The sequence below is a fragment of the Erpetoichthys calabaricus genome, chromosome 5 (assembly GCF_900747795.2).
Source record: "Erpetoichthys calabaricus chromosome 5, fErpCal1.3, whole genome shotgun sequence".
Lineage (NCBI taxonomy): Eukaryota > Metazoa > Chordata > Cladistia > Polypteriformes > Polypteridae > Erpetoichthys > Erpetoichthys calabaricus.
In genome coordinates, this window is record NC_041398.2 from 249,350,664 (window position 1) to 249,370,060 (window position 19,397).

General features: G+C 42.0%; 1 protein-coding gene and 1 long non-coding RNA gene across 2 annotated transcripts in view; both read right to left on the minus strand.

The window, feature by feature from the left end:
- Positions 1-249: 249 nt before the first annotated feature.
- LOC127527938 (uncharacterized) lies at positions 250-926 on the minus strand. The gene is made up of 2 exons (XR_007935123.1): positions 568-926; positions 250-428 (listed from the first exon to the last, which is right to left on the minus strand). It is a non-coding gene; the product is annotated as an uncharacterized LOC127527938 (long non-coding RNA).
- A 42-nt stretch (positions 927-968) lies between these two features.
- Positions 969-19,397, minus strand: part of LOC114652382 (probable E3 ubiquitin-protein ligase HERC4) — a 71,742-nt gene continuing 53,313 nt past the window's right edge. Inside the window, exons 17-23 of the mRNA XM_028802754.2 lie at positions 12,788-12,931; positions 9,040-9,200; positions 7,523-7,580; positions 7,393-7,451; positions 5,810-5,993; positions 5,523-5,622; positions 969-1,659 (exon numbers count right to left, since the gene is read on the minus strand). Coding sequence (XP_028658587.2) covers positions 1,445-1,659; positions 5,523-5,622; positions 5,810-5,993; positions 7,393-7,451; positions 7,523-7,580; positions 9,040-9,200; positions 12,788-12,931 — 921 coding nt within the window. The 3' untranslated portion in view covers positions 969-1,444. The remainder of the gene's footprint in view (positions 1,660-5,522; positions 5,623-5,809; positions 5,994-7,392; positions 7,452-7,522; positions 7,581-9,039; positions 9,201-12,787; positions 12,932-19,397) is intronic.

A 19,397-nucleotide genomic window follows, 5' to 3' on the forward strand; every position in this document is an offset into this window, starting at 1 on the left:
TTTGGCCACTAGGGGGCAACAGTGTGCGCTGTAAAGTAAAATTTCATTTATAACCACTAGGGGGCCACTCAACAAATTTGGTTTGTTATCACTATGTAGCTACACTGCCCGCCATAGTCAGATTTGGTCTGTGACCACCAGCTGGGCACACTGTCTGCTGCATCCATTATTATGATACCCACACTGGCTGCGATGAAATAAAAGATGGTGTGTGGCCATTAGGGGGCAACATTTCATGCTTTAAAATAAAATGCAGTGTATGGACTACGACTGTCTGCCAATGCAGAAAATATGATGTGTGTGACCAAAAGGGGGCAACAGTGTGGGCTATAAAATAAAATTTCATTTCTAGCTACCGGGTGGTGGTGGGTGGGTGTATTGATGCTTCAACAGAGCTATGGTGCCCGTCAAGAAGTAAAACTGAGTTTCTGACCACTAGCTGGCCACACTGGCTAGTATAAAAGAAAATGTAGTGCCATCTTTGACCAGCATGAAATTTAATATGGGGTGCATGTGACCAAAAAGAGGTCAACAATGTCTGCTATTAAATACAATTTCCTTTTTAACCACTAGGGGGCCACCCTGCAGATTTGGTTTGTGGCTATCAGCTGGGCACACTGTCTGCTACTGTATACCCACTGAGATGCCCATCATGAAAAAAATATGGTGTGTAACCATTAGGGGGCAACATTTCAGACTTAAATAAAAGTTGGTTTGTGAGCACCAGCTTGGCACACTGTCTACTCTACCCACTGAAATGCCCACACTGCCTGCCATGAAAAAAATGGAGTGTAGCCGTTAGGGGGCAACATTTCAGGCTTTAAAATAAAAGTTGGTTTGTGAGAACCAGCTGGCCACATTGTCTACTATAAATAAAATTTAGTGCCCACACTGCCCACCATGAAATAAAATGTGATGTATGTGACAAAAAATTGGCAACAGCGTATTATATAGATATATATATATACAGGAACCAGGTGGGGGGGGCACACCACAAATTTGATTTGTGACCACGATGGAGCTATGGTGCCTGCCATCAAGTTGGCACAATGTCTGCCACACCCACTGAGATACCCACACCGCCTGCCTGCCATGAAATAAAACAATGTGTGTGTGACCAAAAGAGGGTGACAGTGTGTGAAATGAAAATACAATTTCATTTTTGACCACTAGGGGGCCACACTGCACATTTGGTTTGTTACAACTACATTGCTACGCTGCTTGCCATGAAGTCAAATTCGGGCAGCGATCTCTAGATGGCCACACTGTCTACTCTCAAATAAAGTTCTGGTGGGCAGCCATTAGGGTCCACTCTCCCTGCCATCAAATAAAGTGTGCTGTGTGGCTGAAGAAGGGATCTTGCCAGCTTCCAGTTATCCTCGCAGTGCCATATTGGAGTGTTCACTGGCCCTTTTCCTCACTCCGCCGACATGTCGTCCCATTTTCAGTTCTTACCGAAACCTTCATGAAAATTGAGCGCACGTAGGAATTTCTCCTCTAGAAGCGTTTTACTGCTGTAATCGGGAAGGGTCAGGACGTGGTAGCAGGTGCTTGCCTCGGGGTAGTACTCGTCCGGATTGACGCAGCAATTCTTCCGTATTGTCATTCGGCACATCTGTCTGCTTCCTGCTGACCTTCTGTTGCTTCCCGTTAAAAAAGCTGTGAAGTGTAAGATGGAGGAGACCCGTGAATGAAGGGCATGGGCAGTGCACACCTGGCATACTGAAAAACAGAGGCAGTGAGTGTACTGGTATGGAGGGGCCCAGCGTGGACCATCTCACTGTGCTGAAATACAAACTGGGAAGTGATTGTGTGAGGGGAGGGCCCAAGTAACCAATCAGGACGCAAGAGAAGTTAGCCCAAGCCAATCAGGTGTACGTGCCTGTAGGCCACCAGGCAGTATTCTTGGTTTGTGCTGTAAGTTCCAGCCGAGGGTTTACGGTCACCGTCCTCTTGTGGCGCTCTTGCACGTTTACTTAGACATTTCTGTTATTTTTTTTCCAGCTCTCCCTGTTTATGGCCTGTTTGTTATGAAAGGATTATGGTGCTAATGGTGCTAATATCTTTAATCAGACACCCGTTACCCGGGGTGTTGAGGTCAGAGAATCCATCTTTTCAGGTTAGAATTAGAATTCCATCCCCCGGTTAGATTTTGCCATTTTATTTTGAAATGGTTGCACATTTAACGTGGATGTCACTATTTTATCTTCCTGTTGTGACATAACAAACATATTACACCTCAAAAATGATGAGAGGCGCTATAATACAGTGTCAGTTGCAAAAGCACAGCCAAATATTCTTAAATGCGGGAGGCGGGGTCTCGATGTGTCAGGTGGGTGAGGCGGCTCTCCTGGCCAATGACGTTCCATAGCATTGTGATTGCATATGTATGAGGTTGATTAGCATGTGCCATCTATGGATGTTTCAGGGTGGCATTGAAGACACGTTCATGTACACACACTTACCAGGTGATTGTGATTTGCAAACGGTAAGTTTTATAAATTGGGTTTTTTTTTTTTTTACTGTATGCATTTTCCTGGTTTTTTTTTTTTTTGTTGTGGGCAAATTTTCACACTCAAATCCATGCAACGTTTTATCAATGAGACCCCCGGTCCCTTACTTCAATCACACTCTTTTCCACAAATATTAATAATTCTGGTTCAATGGGCCAGGGATTTTAGGATTCCCTTCTCTTATAAGTGTAGGCCTCTGGCTTTTAAAGGAACGCTGCGGCCAAAAGTGATGGTTTTTGTTTTGATTTCATGTTACTTACCTAATGTAGTTTGTAGTGATGGCCAGGTAACATTTTTAACCAGAGTGGAGATCAAAAACACTTCTAATATAACAGGACCCAATCAGGGCTGTCTTAACAGCATCATAGGCCCCCGGGCAAAGCAGAGCACCGGGGCGCCTTGTTTGATAGCAAAACAGAAACATACATAGGCATCAGAAAAAACGTGCACCCCTATGCTGTAGGTCCACCCGGGAAACTACCCAGCGTGCCCATGTGTTAAGATGGCTCTGGACGCAAAGCTGACCAACACTGGACGACAGCAAACGATATCAAAAATGTCCATGAAAGAAATCTCACATTGCCCTTGCTGTATACCTCACATTTACTTGTATGTTCCAACATCCATCCATCCATCCATCCATTTTCCAACCCGCTGAATCCAAACAGGGTCACGGGGGTCTGCTGGAGCCAATCCCAGCCAACACAGGGCACAAGGCAGGGAACCAAACCCGGGCAGGGTGCCAACCCACCGCAGGACACACACAAACACACCCACACACCAAGCACACACTAGGGCCAATTTAGAATCGCCAATCCACCTAACCTGCATGTCTTTGGATTGTGGGAGGAAACCGGAGCGCCCGGAGGAAACCCACGCAGACACGGGGAGAACATGCAAACTCCACGCAGGGAGGACCCGGGAATCGAACCCAGGTCCCCAGGTCTCCCAACTGCGAGGCAGCAGCGCTACCCACTGCGCCACCGTGCCGCCCATGTTCCAACATTGAAAACGTTATTTAAATAAATGAATGTCTTGACGTGTGGGCTGTACCACGTGAGGAACATGACATTTTTTTCCATGGACAGTTTTAACATTGTCTGTTGTTGTCCAGCATTGTCCACCACTGGGTCTCGTTCAATCAGAAACTTTTGTTATGTCTGTTCTCCACAAAAAGGGGAGTTAAAAAAAGTTTTCTGGACCATCACTAAAAACTACATGGAGTAAGCAAGATAAGAAATATCATTTTTGGGTGGAGTAACCACTTAAGGATGTAGGCCTGAGGCCTACTTGAAGCTGTCAGACCATCTTGAACGTTTGGACCGTGCATCATAAAAATGACAGCTTGTATCACCAACCGTGGGGGTTTACCCAGATGCTAAAGACCACCCTGCGGGACCAATAGGTTTGTTTATTTATTTATTTATTTCTGCAGTTTTTGTGTACACGTGCGTCATCCGTTCTGCACAGCAGTTTTCACGTAAATTGAATTGCTGCTTCTTCTCCTATCGTTATTATTAGTATTAGTAGTAGCAGTAGTAGTAGTACTTATATTTTATATTATCATTATTAGCAGTAGTAGTAGCATTTATCATTATTATCATTATCATTATTATTATTATTATTATTATTATTATAATGTAGTAGTAGTAGTAGTAGAAGCAATAGTAGATGTACAGTATTTTATATTATTATTAGTAGAAGTATTTTATATATTACTAGCAGTAGTAGTAATACTCATTATTGTTATAATTATTATTATTATTATTAGTAGCAATAGTAGTAGAAGTTTGTTATGTATTAATATTAGTAGTAGTAGTAGTAGAAGTATTTTATGTATTATTAGCAGCAGTAGTAGTAGTAGAAGCAATAGTAGATGTACAGTATTTTGTATTATTATTAGTAGAAGTATTTTATGTATTATTATTATTATTAGTGGTAGTAGTAGTAGTAGAAGTATTTTATGTATTATTAGCAGTAGTAGTAGTAGTAGTATTTATTATTATTATTAGTAGTAGAAGCAATAGTAGATGTACAGTATTTTATATTATTAGTAGAAGTATTTTATGTATTGTTATTATTAGCAGTAGTAGTAGTAGTAGTAGTAGTAGATGTACAGTATATTATTATGAGTAGTAGAAGTATTTTATGTACTAGCAGTAGTAGTATTTATTATTATTATTAGTACTAGTAGTAATAGAAGCAATAGTAGATGTACAGTATTTTATATTATTAGTAGAAGTATTTTATGTATTGTTATTATTAGCAGTAGTAGTAGTAATAAAGTATCTATCTATCTATCTATCTAGTAGATGTACAGTATATTATTATGAGTAGTAGAAGTATTTTATGTACTAGCAGTAGTAGTATTTATTATTATTATTAGTACTAGTAGTAATAGAAGCAATAGTAGATGTACAGTATTTTATATTATTAGTAGAAGTATTTTATGTATTATTATTATTATTAGTAGTAGTAGTATTTTATTTATTATTAGCAGTAGTAGTAGATGTACAGTATTTTATATTATTATTAGTACAAGTATTTTATGTATTATTATTAGTAGTAGTAGTATTTTATTTATTATTACCAGTAGTAGTAGTAGTATTTATTATTATTATTATTAGTAGTAGTAGTAGTAGTAGTAGAAGCAATAGTAAATGTACAGTATTTTATATTATTATTAGTAGAATTATTTTATGTATTATTAACAGTAGTAGTAATACTCATCATTATTATAATTATTATTAGTAGTAGTAGAAGTAGTAATAGTAGCAGTAAATATCTTCATTACAGATAATTAGCATTCGCCTAGGGTGCAGATCATAAGGTGACGGAGATGCCAGCTGCACAAGTTAGCTACTGAACAGTCGGTTGGCGCACTAATAAGTGTGGCCTTGGGTGCAAAATAACCTGGCACTGGCAACTGGTGTTACCATCTAGATTTCAAGCAAATTCAGAAGTTGGGTATTTAGATGTATTTCAGTGAGAAAGAAGCCATTTAGTTACCCATAAACGTGGTCTTCTGATCCTCTGTGAATCGGTGGAACATTGTCCAGAAGTTCCTGATGGTTGGATCTTCTGAGTCATACTCTTCGTATCGGGTGATCTGCTCAAAAACAAAGTAGAGAAGGTTTAAATCTCGACAAACAAGGTCACCGGAGAACCCAGCAATCTCACTTTGGCAACTTTTGCCCATTATTTCTCCATCAGCCTGTTATTGTTGCTACTTTGTGTTCCCCCATTGTATTTTAGTCATTTGTTCTGGTTCCACATCCCCTTTAGAGTAGATGTACCTTTTCAAAGTGCTCCCAGTCAAACTTTGTACTTCCACAGAGCACCGACTTGAGTTCTTCAGGAAGAAAGAGAGCCCACATGGGGCTCGGGCAGGCCTTCTGAAAGCTGTGCTTGAACGCCTCGAACTGCATCTGGATGGACTTGTTCAACAGGTGGTCCACACAGGCATCCACATATTTCTGTCTAATATGGAAAAAGAGAGGCAAACATTTTACTAAAAGTATACTGTAGGTGCACACAGGGGGCTTCTGAATTGAGGTGGATCTACCATCAGGGCCTTCAGGGGGTGTGCGCCTGGGGTCCCATGATGGCAAGGGGTCTTTTCATCAATCCACCCAGCCCCCTCCCTACGTTATTGATTGACCAAATCTCTGCATGCCGAAATGACCGAAGGCGAATGCTCGATGAAATGAGCGAGTCTCTGCACGACTAACATGAGAGTAGGAAGTACCACAAAGGATTAAGCTACCGCATGTCCACATGGTGCATCGTTAAAAGTGTGATCAACAGGAGGTAAGTCACCCAGGGGCCCGTCAGAGGGCTCTTAATCCAGGCTTGGTTATGTTTATGTATTATTTAATTACACAAAAAGGGAAACCAACTGTTTTATAATCAAAGTGAGAAATTCCAACGCACTCTCAGCACCCTTAGCCTCACCCTAGAAAACACCCTGCCAGATTCCGAGCTCGAGAACCATTACAGTGCAAGGCAACAGCAGCTCTCGTGATTTCTATGTTTTGAACCCTTCGGAATTAATTTTCATGTACTGTTACTTATTTAAAATTAATTTTGTTATTCCAAAAATTAATTTTGCTTTTGAGACCAAGGGAAAGGGAAAACAACCGGTAAAATTACGATGAAAGCGTGTGATCAGGAAACCAGAAAGATAAACTCGAGAGAAACAAGACTAGAATTCTGACAAGAACCGAGGATCGTATGTCCAAAGAACGCAAGGTCATAAACTGAGGAATTCAAGTGCATGGAAAAACGTACAGTAGAAAGGTAGTCGTTTCTAGAAATTCAGACATCTTATGGCTGTACCAGGTTTGGGGGATGGAGGGTATAAAGACAGTCGCAGTTAGAGACGTCAAAATGGCGCGACCTCCTGTAAATGTCCCCTAGTGTTTGGGTGTTAAAAACGCCGGGGTAGTGCGGACGAAACGAGAAAACAAAGACTAAGGTCTGCATTTTTAAACAAAAACGTAGTCATTTTGGACACAGCTTTGGCATTTTTAGTACTTAAAAATTGTGTGACGGATCTAATTTAAAAAAATAACCCCCATCGATGAGCTACACTGGGCATATAAGTCACACAAAAGGTCAATAATCATAATTACATTTTATGGAGATGTACAAGTGAGAACACCAATGACCTCTTCATCTCGATGTAAGCAAAACTAAAGCCGTATGACGCTACAATCATGTAAGTCACTGCGGATGCTCAACCATATGGGCCTGCTCTGCCCGTACTACCTCTGGTTACACAACTGGTGGCACAGACCACTCACAGTCAATGTACCGGCCTTTGTAGCACACCTGAAGAAGTAACATCTCACTTAGAAATGAATCAGTGGCGCCTTACCTGTTGTGTTTGGTGACTAAAATGTCTTCACCTCCAGGTATAAGCTCTGTGTCCCCCCACTGAAAATATAAAAATGACCTGTCAAGGATCGGCCACATGAGGGAAAGGCGAACAGCAAGGCCACACTCACTATGAAGACGTTATCTTGAAGGTCTATGTAGTCATCGTTGAGGATTTCCTGGAGACTCCTGAAAAGGAAGAGCAGAGTATTCATGTAACGCTCACATACCTCTTTGGCTCTCTTCTGAAATCACAAAGTTTCCTTTTTCTTAGTAAAACCGTTTCTTTTCTCAGACCCGAGCCCAGATCCTTCTAGTCGGAAAAGTGGACACTTTTGAGGGGCACAGCAGTTACTGCTGCAGGTTGACAATCTCGATGACGAGTGCTGATCGGTGAAATTCGTCAAAGCACTTTCGCAGCAAATCTGTTGGGTTCGCCAGTGAAGTCGTTTGACGAATTTTTTTCCCAGAAAAGTTTGCCTTGTGCTCGGTTTAGGAAAAATATTTTTTTGTCCCAGCACCCCATGATGCTTTGCTAGGCCAGTGTGATATCATGGAGTTGTGGCAGCCAATGACGGATGGAAAAGAGCTTAAAACTGAACAAAGTAATTACCGCGGACTCTCTGAAGTGTTGGCTCCTTATTCCTCCTTGTGATGCGTTTGACACGATACATGCTGTGTCTTCATAGATTAGAGGGGTTTGGAGAGATTCGACTGCACTGTACTGATATGCACCACTGCACATACATTAACTGACGGTACTCTGTGTAGTGTTGGGTTCCTAATTCTTCTCTTTAGAACATTACAACAATCAGAACAATCTAGACAAGAACAGGCCTTTCAGCCCACCAAAACTCGCCAGTCCTATCCACTTATTTCTCTCCATTATAAAAAATAATCTTGCAACAAGACGTAATCTTTTGACGAGAGACCCTTTCACGTCCCACGAGACGAACAAGTCACGTCATACTTACAACCTTTGGAAGCAAGTCCCGTGATGCATGTGCAGAGCAGGTTAGAGATAATGGAAGTAGGAAGATTCGAAAGTCTCACAAAAATGAGAGTAGATATCGCAAATGGAAAATATTACTCAGTAGAATAACGGAACAGCAAAAAGAGATCGCATAGTGTTTCAGGATGTCTGGGGGACAAGAAGGAGCTGTACAGGCTTTTAAACGATTGCAGCGCCACATGACATGCAGACCACGTGGCACGGCAGGAGCAGCAAGCCAGCAGCTGATTGAGCAAAGAGGAGGTAAAATAAAAAGTTTGTTTCCCGTTGTATTGCCATTTAAGAGGGGTCTCCTTGGGGTGCGTTCAGCCCCCCTCTTCACAATGGTGCATAGCGCTGGCTGTTTGGTGACCTGGACAAACAGCTGGAGTTTCCGCTACCGACTGTTAGATACTGTCCAGCAATATACTGAGCATCACATCACATGAAAAGATCAAGAAAAGAGTTGGCAAAGAAAGACGGAAAGTCTCATCTGTGAAACGTGAAGTGATGTCCTGCTCTTAGTTCACATCCCGACTAACACAACTGGCAAATATTGGAGTCCAACAAAGATGAGAACATTTTCTTGACTAAATGCCTACCACCTTTCAATAATTCATAGCAAAGTAAGAAAGGGAGCTCGTCTCTGCCACTCACCGGCCCACCGTTGGACTCAGCTCCTCGAGGTCCTCCAGCGTCACCTCAAAGCCCAGCAGTTTCTTGTACAGCGCCAAAGGAAAGTGGAAGTCCGCCACGCAGTCGTTGTACACGGCGAGTCCACAAACGAGACCAATCAGATGATAAAGCTCACTGCCTTCCTGTAAAATACAAAAGAGAGCTGTGTGGGCACAAATAAAGTTCTATCTCTCTACCGCTTACACTCCTGGTATTGTGCCATCGCTCAGTAAGCCTTCCTACCAGGCCGTAGCCATGCCAGTTCAAAACGTATGACTTATGCAGTAAACGGAGGAGCTTGAAAAGTAAGGCGTTCAGTTCCTTACTACCTGGTAAGCGTTGGAATAATAGCCAAGCTCGGTGAAAACGTTTGTGTCCCTTGTCATACACGTGGGCACCACGAGTGTCTTACAGGGAACGATTTGAGGGTACGCCAGGGGGATTAAGACACCACGGTTTTTTGCTTCCATTCCATGGACAGAGGAAGTACCACCACCTGAAGAACCATAAACTTCAAACCCGCACATCGCAAACTCCTACCCTTGTGGTCTGGAAACAATAAAATGAGACAATGGCTCTACGGGACGGATCAACGTAACTCATTTCAGAGGACAACACATGGCTTCTCCACCAAAGGGAAGATGGATGGATTGACTACATAGATGGGTTGATTATGGAACGTACGAGATCTGTTACAATCAGTATTCCATCTCTCAGAGCCATATCCAAAACATTTGTCCATTCCCGGGATGTGTGTGCTAATCTCTGCCTGAATGCCATCTTCTGGCAACTCCTAGCCAGTTAGGGTAACTCATGTGCTCTCCTAAATTTTGATGAAGTTAAGAGTAGCTTTCAAAATTAGGAAAATTAACAATTCTTTTATTTCTACTCCTAAGAGTTGAACCAAACTTGCATCAGTCTGAGATTTTTGACCCAGGTAGGACTGTTGTCATGTTCTAAGACGCATGATAAATCCGAGCACAGGTCACATTTTTAGCCACCATAATCTGGCCAGTACAGATGGCAGACACTTCTCTAGTATTCAAAGACACTTCATGGCACCATTACAATCCACTCAAAACTCGTTCATGTTCTCCTTCCCTATTACCTTCAATGTGTTTCACCAAGTTTGCCAACATTTCTGTGAAACAAAGTCAGCAGAGTTCACTCTTTGCTATTCATTAGTCCTTCCTGTCTTGACCCCTGCCTGTTACATTCATCTCCTGGTCCTCTTGAGCTCCACTTGTGGTTTATCTGAACACGTCCCATTGTTCTCTTTGCTCTAAGCGTCGTATCGTATTGTGATTTCTTGTTTATTAATGTATACTTTTACTGAGGTTAGATGTAAAGAGGAATTCAACTATCCATGGAACTTATGGCAAGTAAATCAATTTTAAAATATAAATGGAGAGTTCAAACAGAGTGACATACCATAGAGTGGACCTTACATGGGTGGGAGGTCACCCAGCCTGTTTCCTTAAAATAATTGTCACATGTGTGCGCTTGGGGGAACAACTTAAGGGCTTAGATAATAGCGATACTACCCCAGGCCACTTGAGGGTGCTAAGCAGTAACTGTATCTCTCCTTCTTTCCCCTCTGCAGTAAGAATGATTGACATGTTGATGTCACTTCCGGAACCGGTTCTACCGGGACCCATCTCTTCCTCCAAGAATTCAATTTATCCATTAGTAGCACCCTCTTGAGGCGGACTATCCAGTTTCAACGGGACTAGTCTCAGTGCGCTAATATGCGTTTTATTTGCACCAACCTTTAATATAAGGGGTTTGCCTACGGGTGCCCCAGACTCTTTATGTGTATGTATTATCGTAGTATTTCCCTCTACTTACCCTTTACCTGTTCTCTCAAGTGTGAGTGTACTCGTCAAGATCGTTATCGGATTGGTCTACTGTTGCATGTTAAGATGAACACACAACAGTGCCCCATGAATGACACACACACACTGATTAACCTCTAGCACTTTAAACCACACAAGTCCTTTAGGAATAACACAGCCTGTCACTCAGCACTTCAAGAGACTTACCGTATTTACCCGTGTACCATGCACAGATTTTTTCCCGAAAATTAGCATTAGAAAATCAGGTGCACGTCATACACGAGGAAATTTTTATCTGTAATGTTTACTTCTTCTGATTGGGCGCTCTCACTCGCTCTCTCTCTCTATCTCCCTCTCTCTCTCTCTCTCTCTCTTTCTCTCGCTGGCTCACTCGTGCGCTCTCTCTCTCTCTCTCTCGCTCATGCGCTTTCTCTCGCTCGCACTTGTGAGCTCTCTCTCTCTTTCTCTCGCTCACTTGTGCGCTCTCTCTCTCTCTCTCTCGCTCATGCACACATGCTCTCTCTCTCTCTCGCTCGTGTGCTCTCTCTCTCTCGCTCGCTCATTCGTGCACTCTCTCTCTCTCTCACTCGTGCGCTCTCTCTCTCGCTCGCCCTTTCGTCATTCAACAAAAACAGAAGGGCATTTCGTGGAAAACCCTAAACTCTTCCTATACAATCACAACGCACGCTGTACACAGGGAAATTTTTTTTCGTGATTTTCTTTGTAAAAATTAGGGGGCGTGTCTTACACAAGGGCTTATGGTACATGAGTAAATACGGTACTTATTATTGGCATGAACAACATACGATGTTTTAATGATATCTCAGACCTAAATATTACTTTTGGTCTACAAGAATACATTTAAACGTACAAAGGCTCAGCACTCTTGACTTTCGGCCATTTATCAGCCAAGAATGCCTTCCCTACTATTGGGTGGAGCTCACACCCTCAGCCTTAATAAACCTCGCAGCACAGAGCATATGGCAAACCTCCGGCTGCACCAGGTGCTCAAAGAAATCTAACTTATTACTTCAGTCACTCTAGATATTAAGACAAAGCATAGAAAGTTAAAAGCAGCATAGCATTTATTACAGGAATAATAATAATACCAGTAGAATAAAGAATAACAGGAAACAGGAGTGATAGAAAAGTCTGGATATATATAGTCTTTAGAAAAAGCTTACGAAAAAAGTTACAGATGACAAGGATGAATGTCCCAGGGCGGTGTTTGATTTAGCAATCAATGTTGATGAAAATGCTGTTAACTGACGATCGGATGAAAACTCGCTCTTCCATCGTCGCTGTTTCTCTTCTGACGTTGCTGTCAAATGAGCCATATTTATTATAAAGTTTCATGCCGTGGTTTCACAGCACATGATTGTTGCATGCACCTGATTGGCTGGCTGTCAATATCATGGATGAATTTTGCTCAGACTCTTTAATGTATCTTTTCCCAGACTGTAAACCAAATTGTTGTCCCAGATGTCCGTTCATAAATTAATCAATATCATGAGGCATCGGCTCAGTCTTCCTTTTCCCAGGCTGTAAAACCATTTTAGCACTATGCTGTGAACAACTGTTATAAAAGTGAGGTGTAAGTGAAGAGGATATGCCTTTTAATTATAATGCCTCCTACATCTGAATTCATCTTGTTAGGACTGAGCAAAATATAATAATAAAAATATAGAGAATAATTTGTAGATTTTATACACCATAACAGTGTGTTCTTGTCTCTTTTTACACAGTGAATTTTTTACTGCCAGCCTTTTATTTATCTACGTGACCAACTGACTGCATGGGACTTGGCCATCAGCTTGTCACCTCGTGTACCTCTAATCTGTTTAGATGAGCTGGCAGCATTTGTGCCCTCAGGTCCAGTTTTCTCTGTTACTTACCTCCTGGCGGAACCAGAGCAACCCAGAAGTGTCATCCACCTGGAACATCCCGTCTGCCGACCCGTACAGCTCTCTGGCAAGCACCTTGAAGAATTCTCTCTTCAGTCCTCCGAAGTCGATGCCATTTTCTCCAGCAAACTGGACCTTAAAATGAGAATAATAAATATTTATACTGTATCTGTATGTGGTGCACACAATATGGGGCAGGAAAAGAAATCAAGAGGCCATCATGTAGGGCTGGCAGGATAAACTTCATTGCTGAGACTGTTGCCAAAAGCGGCTCTTCGTATATTTAAAATATGAAGTAAATCATCCAGCCGTCCATTATCCATCATTCTATATCCTAACTACAGGGTCACAGAGGTCTGCTGGAGCCAATCCCAGCCAACACAGAGCGCAAGGCAGGAAACAAACCCCGGGCAGGGCGCCAGCCTACCACAGTGAAGTAAATCAATCCACATAAAAAATGAAAAAGGAACTCCCAGTTTGCGGCACGGTGGCGCAGTGGTAGCACTGCTGCCTCGCAGTTAGGAGACCCGGGTTCGCTCCTCCGTGTGTGGAGTTTGCATGTTCTCCCCGTGTCTGCGTGGGTTTCCTCCCACAGTCCAAAGACATGCAGGTTAGGTGGATTGGCGATTCTAAATTGGCCCTAGTGTGTGCTTGGTGTGTGGGTGTGTTTGTGTGTGTCCTGAGGTGGGTTGGCACCCTGCCCGGGATTGGTTCCTGCCTTGTGCCCTGTGTTGGCTGGGATTGGCTCCAGCGAACCCCCGTGACCCTGTAGTTAGGATATAGAAGGATGGATAATGGATGGATGGATGATTTACTTCATATTATAAATATACGAAGAGCCGCTTTTGGCAACAAAGTCTCAGCAATGATGTTTAGCAATGACCCTGTGTTCAGATTCAGCGGGTTGGAAAATGGATGGATGGATGGATGGATGGAACTCCCAGTTTTAGGAAAAAGCATATGTCATGCCAGAGATGATATGCATAACACCAGTTCAAAAGCACCTTTGCTGTTTAAAATTCTGTCACTAAACATTTGTTGTCTATGAAATGAGGCTGCTTTGGTAAATGATAACATATTAAGTACAAAATCGGATTTATATCTCCTCACTGAAACCCGGCTCAGTCAATTTGAAACTATTCCTTTAGCCGAGGCAGCACCTAATGGTTACACACTCCTTCGTAATTCAAGAGATACTGAGAAGTCAAGGAGGTGGCCTTGTGAGAATTCTGTGTAAAGAACTGCAAACCGCTTATAAAAATTAGGGGAATTTACATCCTTGGATATTAAAACAGATTCTGGCAAAAATTCAGCTCTAGTCAACAGATCATCAGAGTCGTATTCGTGGTTCATGGCTGAATTTGGCAGTTTTTTAGCTCTAAGTTATGGTCATGTAGTGTTGATGGGGGATTTTAATCTGCACGTTGTGACGCATGAGTCGCTGCCTTGCACCCAAAAGACGAGGCAGAGTTTAAGGATTTCAGGGAAATTCGCTTTATTCAACTTGAAACAGGAACAGCAAGGTTATTTATCGCAGCAGGAGCTACCACCCTACTACACACAGGAAACAGGCCGGGCCAGGGCCAAGTCAGTGACCAAGTGACCCTGCATCACCCATCGGGTGACAGACGCATCGGGCCAGGAGGCGGTGGCGTTGTCATTGTCTCTGCGGCGATACGAACCTGCAGTTGCCTCAGCAATGGACAAGCAGCCCTCGACAGACGCGTCAATCGCATTTCGGCGTGTCACCCCATTGGAGAGGGTCCCAAAAGAGTTAAAAAAAAAAATATGACAACATTGATGTGGAGAAGAACTCTTATAAAAAAGTTAAATGCAATAGGGGTTTGCTGGATTGTCACTGGCCCGACTCGATGTAATTATCACTTACAGAGTCGAGATTCGAACTTTTAAATGTTATTCCAGTAAGTGAGTTATTTCGGCTCACTACTTAATTGTGTTTGATTTGTTGTTGCTCTCACCAATATGCTCACACATTAAAACAAGGACAGTGTGACATCCAGATTGTAAAATTCATAGCTATTCTGTATAGTCAGTGGATGGCGCGGATGAATCGGAAATTCAGTTTGGTTGTTTGACTCTCGCCATCGCGACTCTACGGTTATGGCTTAGTTCACTGCATGGCGATTTGACCCCTGAGGATTATTCTTGAGTGTGGCTTTTAGACATTCATGCTCCTCTGTGTTGTCCAGATTTCATGCCTGCTTCCCTTCTGTCATGGGTTATACTGGGGATTATACATATTATTGCTGTTTTTGAGTTATTATGTGTTTGATTTGTATGTATTTTCTTTTAGTTTCCATGTGTCTTGTGGACAGTTCATTGAATGTGCTGGTGTGGGTGAGCTTCTCTTGTATTTATACTGAGCTTTCTTGTGGATTTTTGACATCACCTTGGAACGCCTCGTCATTTCAGGCAACTCCTTTTGTCTTTTGTGCTCCTTTGAGCTTATTTTCAAAAAGAAATCTTTTACTTCTAAAGATCCTGTGTTTTGCCTTTTTGTGATTCTCCTGGGTTTGTCGATCATGTCATAAACAAGATAATGTCACAACTTCTGAGGACTAATAACGTGGAAGTGGTCCTCCATCTATCCATTATCCATCCTAACTACAGGGTCACGGGGGCCTGCTGGAGCCAATCCCAGCCAGCACAGGGTGCAAGGCAGGAAACAAACCTCGGGCAGGGCGCCAGCCCACTGCAGGAAAGTGGTCCTGACAACGGGAATACTAAAAGATGCTGCCAGATAATAAATAAATATGGCGGCGGAAACGATAAGATCAAAAAGAATACACATAATGGGAAAAAAACATTGTTATCAAACATTGATTCCTTAAGTCAAGAAATCACCAAAACCAATGTCATTATTTGGGGAAAAAAACTTTTAAAATTAAAACAAAAAATAAAACCAAACTAAATTCCGAACAGTTCTTCTCCTCCTGGCTGCTGTCAGTTATGGATTGCTATAGGAGATCATGTGTCTCCTTTTGTCTTTTTATTTTATTTATTTAGTTTTTTAATTCAAATAACTTTATTTAACAAGTTTGTGGTGAAAGAATACAACTGACATGTAGCAACATAATACGGAATTTACATCCACGCTACTCGATTGAGCGTACGCATCCAGCTGAGCTTTGACTGCTATCATCTAACATGTGTCAGGCCAAAACGTTTAGACAAAAGTGTGATATTTAACAAAGGACTGTGATTCAAAGATGACCCTTTACAATACAAACGTCTTCATAATCTGAGATATAGTATTTACATTTTACTCAAGAAAAAAATAAATAAATGCACATCCTTAACTCTGTAGTGACTGTGTGCAAACAAAATCGGGTGCTCATTTTATGAACAGCTCCATTCCTTTTGTTTAAGCTTTTTAAAAAGTAGAATTCAAAACAACAATATAAATCTTCTAGGCTGCATGTACATTTGTGATGCTAACTATGTATGTTTTCCATATTTACTTTTTTTGTCCCTGTCTTCTATTTTTTATTATAATTATTATTATTTTTCTAGTTTTCTGCCACACCGACTTCCTTCATGTCGTCCCTCAGCACATCCATAAACCTCCTCTCTGGCCTTCCTGTTTCCCTCTTGCCTGGCAGTTCTATTCTCAACATGTGTATACTGTGTACATATCTACAGTAATCCCTCCTCCATCGCGGGGGTTGCGTTCCAGAGCCACCCGCGGAATAAGAAAATCCGCGAAGTAGAAACCATATGTTCTTATGGTTATTTTTATATATTTTAAGCCTTTATAAACTCTCCCATACTATTATAAACATTTCACGCACAATTATACAGAATAAACCCTTTGTATTCTCTTAGATATTAGGTAAGATTCATTGAAATTATGTATGCAAACACAGTTTATATACAGTAAAACCTAAATATTATTTTAAAGATATCGAGCGTCTCCGATATCACATATGTTACAGCCATTACGACAGACAGGCCACCAGCAATAAATACGTACAATGCAAGAAAAATTGTATACAGTAAAATGTGTGTACAGCGACACTAAACTATGTACATGTAATAAGTACTGTACGTAGATAATTAATTATGGTTACTCACCAACAATGACACGACGACTTGTCCGATAACGATGAGTTTAATTGTACTGCACAACAAAGGAGAGCGTTACAGCTCTTCTAAAGGAGCCTCTTCAGACGACTGTGTAGCACCGCCGTTGTTCTCCTTCCATCACTCTTCAATCCAAATCCCTAAAGCAGATTCCATCCAGACTACTGCCTTATCACGTCCACTTGCAACTCGTTTTGCGCCCTGGTTAAAGGACACTGCGGCCGTAGATCTTATATGCTTTTCCTCCTTTTTAAATAAAAAGAATCGTGGACTCATTGATGCCATAATGGTGTCCTGCAGCGGTGTAGCTGTTCCCTTCCTTCAACATATCCAAAACTTTTACCTTTTCTGCAATCATTTGCATCTTCTGTTGGCGCTTGGACACGGCTCCTGCAGCAGTAGCAGTAACGTGCGTTAATGCTGAATGAGTCAGATTAGACTTCCTGGTTAATGCAGCACTCCATCGCTGAGCCAATCAGCAGCACACAGGAACTTAACCGAAGGCTCTGATTGGGTAGCTTCTCAGCCATCCGCCAACAGCGTCCCTTGTTTGAATTCAAAGGCGTCCCTTGTTTGAATTCAAATGGGCAAATCAACTGAGGAAGCACACGTACTGTAGACCGCAGACATCCGCAAAGCAGTGAAAAATCCGCGATATATATTCACATATGCTTACATTTAAAATCCGCGATGGAGTGAAGCCGCGAAAGACGAAGCGCGATATAGCGAGGGATCACTGTATATACAGGGTGTGCACAAAGTCCATATACCCCTATCTTTGGGAGGATTTTGAAAGCTAAAGGTTACCTCTTAGGAATCCAAAACATCTGTATGGGTCCCTCCATGATCTCTGCATAGCCGAATGTGCTGCCAGGTTCTCCTGCTCATGTTCCGCAACATTTGCGGGGTGACTTTCTGGAATGCTGCGCGAACCGCATGATTCAGTTCATCGTTCGATGAATAACGGCGCTTCTGCACGTCTTCTTTGATAAACCCCCAGAGTGCATTATCTGGAGTTGTGAGATCAGGGCTTCTCGGAGGCCACGGAAGAGGAGCAGGATTGTTGTTTGATCCTCGTCCAATCCAACGATTCCCAAAAAACATCATTGAGGCGATCACGCACGGTGATTGCGAAATGGGCATGTGTCCCGTCTTGTTGAAACCAAACACTGTCAAGGACGCCCTGATTTCTCAGTTGTGGGATGAGCCAGCCATTCAGCATTTCCAGATAACTGATTTGGTTAACAGAACCATCAAAAAAATAAGGTCCAAACAAATGCTGCGTTGTCATTCCGGCCCAGATCATCATGTGTGGTGGGCTCTGCTCAATTTCTTCAAAGAAATGTGGATTTTCTTTTCCCCAGAAAAAACACGTTTCAATTGCAAGAGCTGCAATAAATCGCACACTCGTCAGAGAACATAACCTTTTCCTTCTCAGCATTTGTTGGAAACTGGTGCAACATCAGATGACAAGCTTCCTGACTTGTGTCACCCATCGCTTCGTCTTGGAACAACCGGCACATTGTTGCGATTTCTTGAGCGGCAGCAGGTCGGAAACACACCTCGAAATACCGGGAAGACTTGGGCTGATGTCCACAGGAACCAAATTGTCATGGTTATTCCTGTAAATGCTCCTAAAGATAGGGGTATACGGACCCTGTATGTGCACACCCTGTATATATACTAGGGGGCTCTGCCCCCTGCTCACTTCGCTTGCCCACCCCCAGGGTTTGGTTATCTGGACATACAATTTAAAGAGATTGTTATTTTCATGGGAATTGTTACCTACTCTTTTGATTCTATGTTGCATCGCTTCTCTGTGATCATAAATATAAACCTGACCGAATTGTGGTTTCTTCAAAATTAAACTTGTCGTAGCTTTAATTGTTGCGGAACCACAGATTCTCATAGCGTATGGCCCATTATCATGTAAGTCTATGTTTTTACGCATTGAATAATGTGAACGTGAAAAGTTTATTGTAGACTTGGATATTTTACCTGTAGCTTTTGTGGATTTCACTTTCACCAAATAACAAATCTTTTATTTCTCGCAGATGCGCCTCTTCACTGGGAGGCAACACAACTTTTCCCTGATGGCAACATGAATTAGACAATCTAAAAGTCTCTGACTTAAAGTTTAAAGCCTTACAATATCTACATACTTCTGACATATCACTTATTTCCATATATTCAATCTCCTTTTCCTGTTCCGTTATTTCACCAAGTAATAATTTCCGTTTGTTTGTGCTAATGTGATCTTTACTTTCTTTGTTTTGATACTTTCAAATTGAACTACAGTAATCCCTTGCTACTTCGCGGTTCACTTTTCACGGATTCACGACTTCGCGGATTTTATATGTAAGCATATCTAAATACATAACGCGGATTTTTCGCTGCTTCGCGGGTTTCTGCGGACAATGGGTCTTTTTACTTGCTTCCTCAGTTGGTTTGCCCAGTTGATTTCATACAAGAGATGCTATTGGCGGATGGCTGAGAA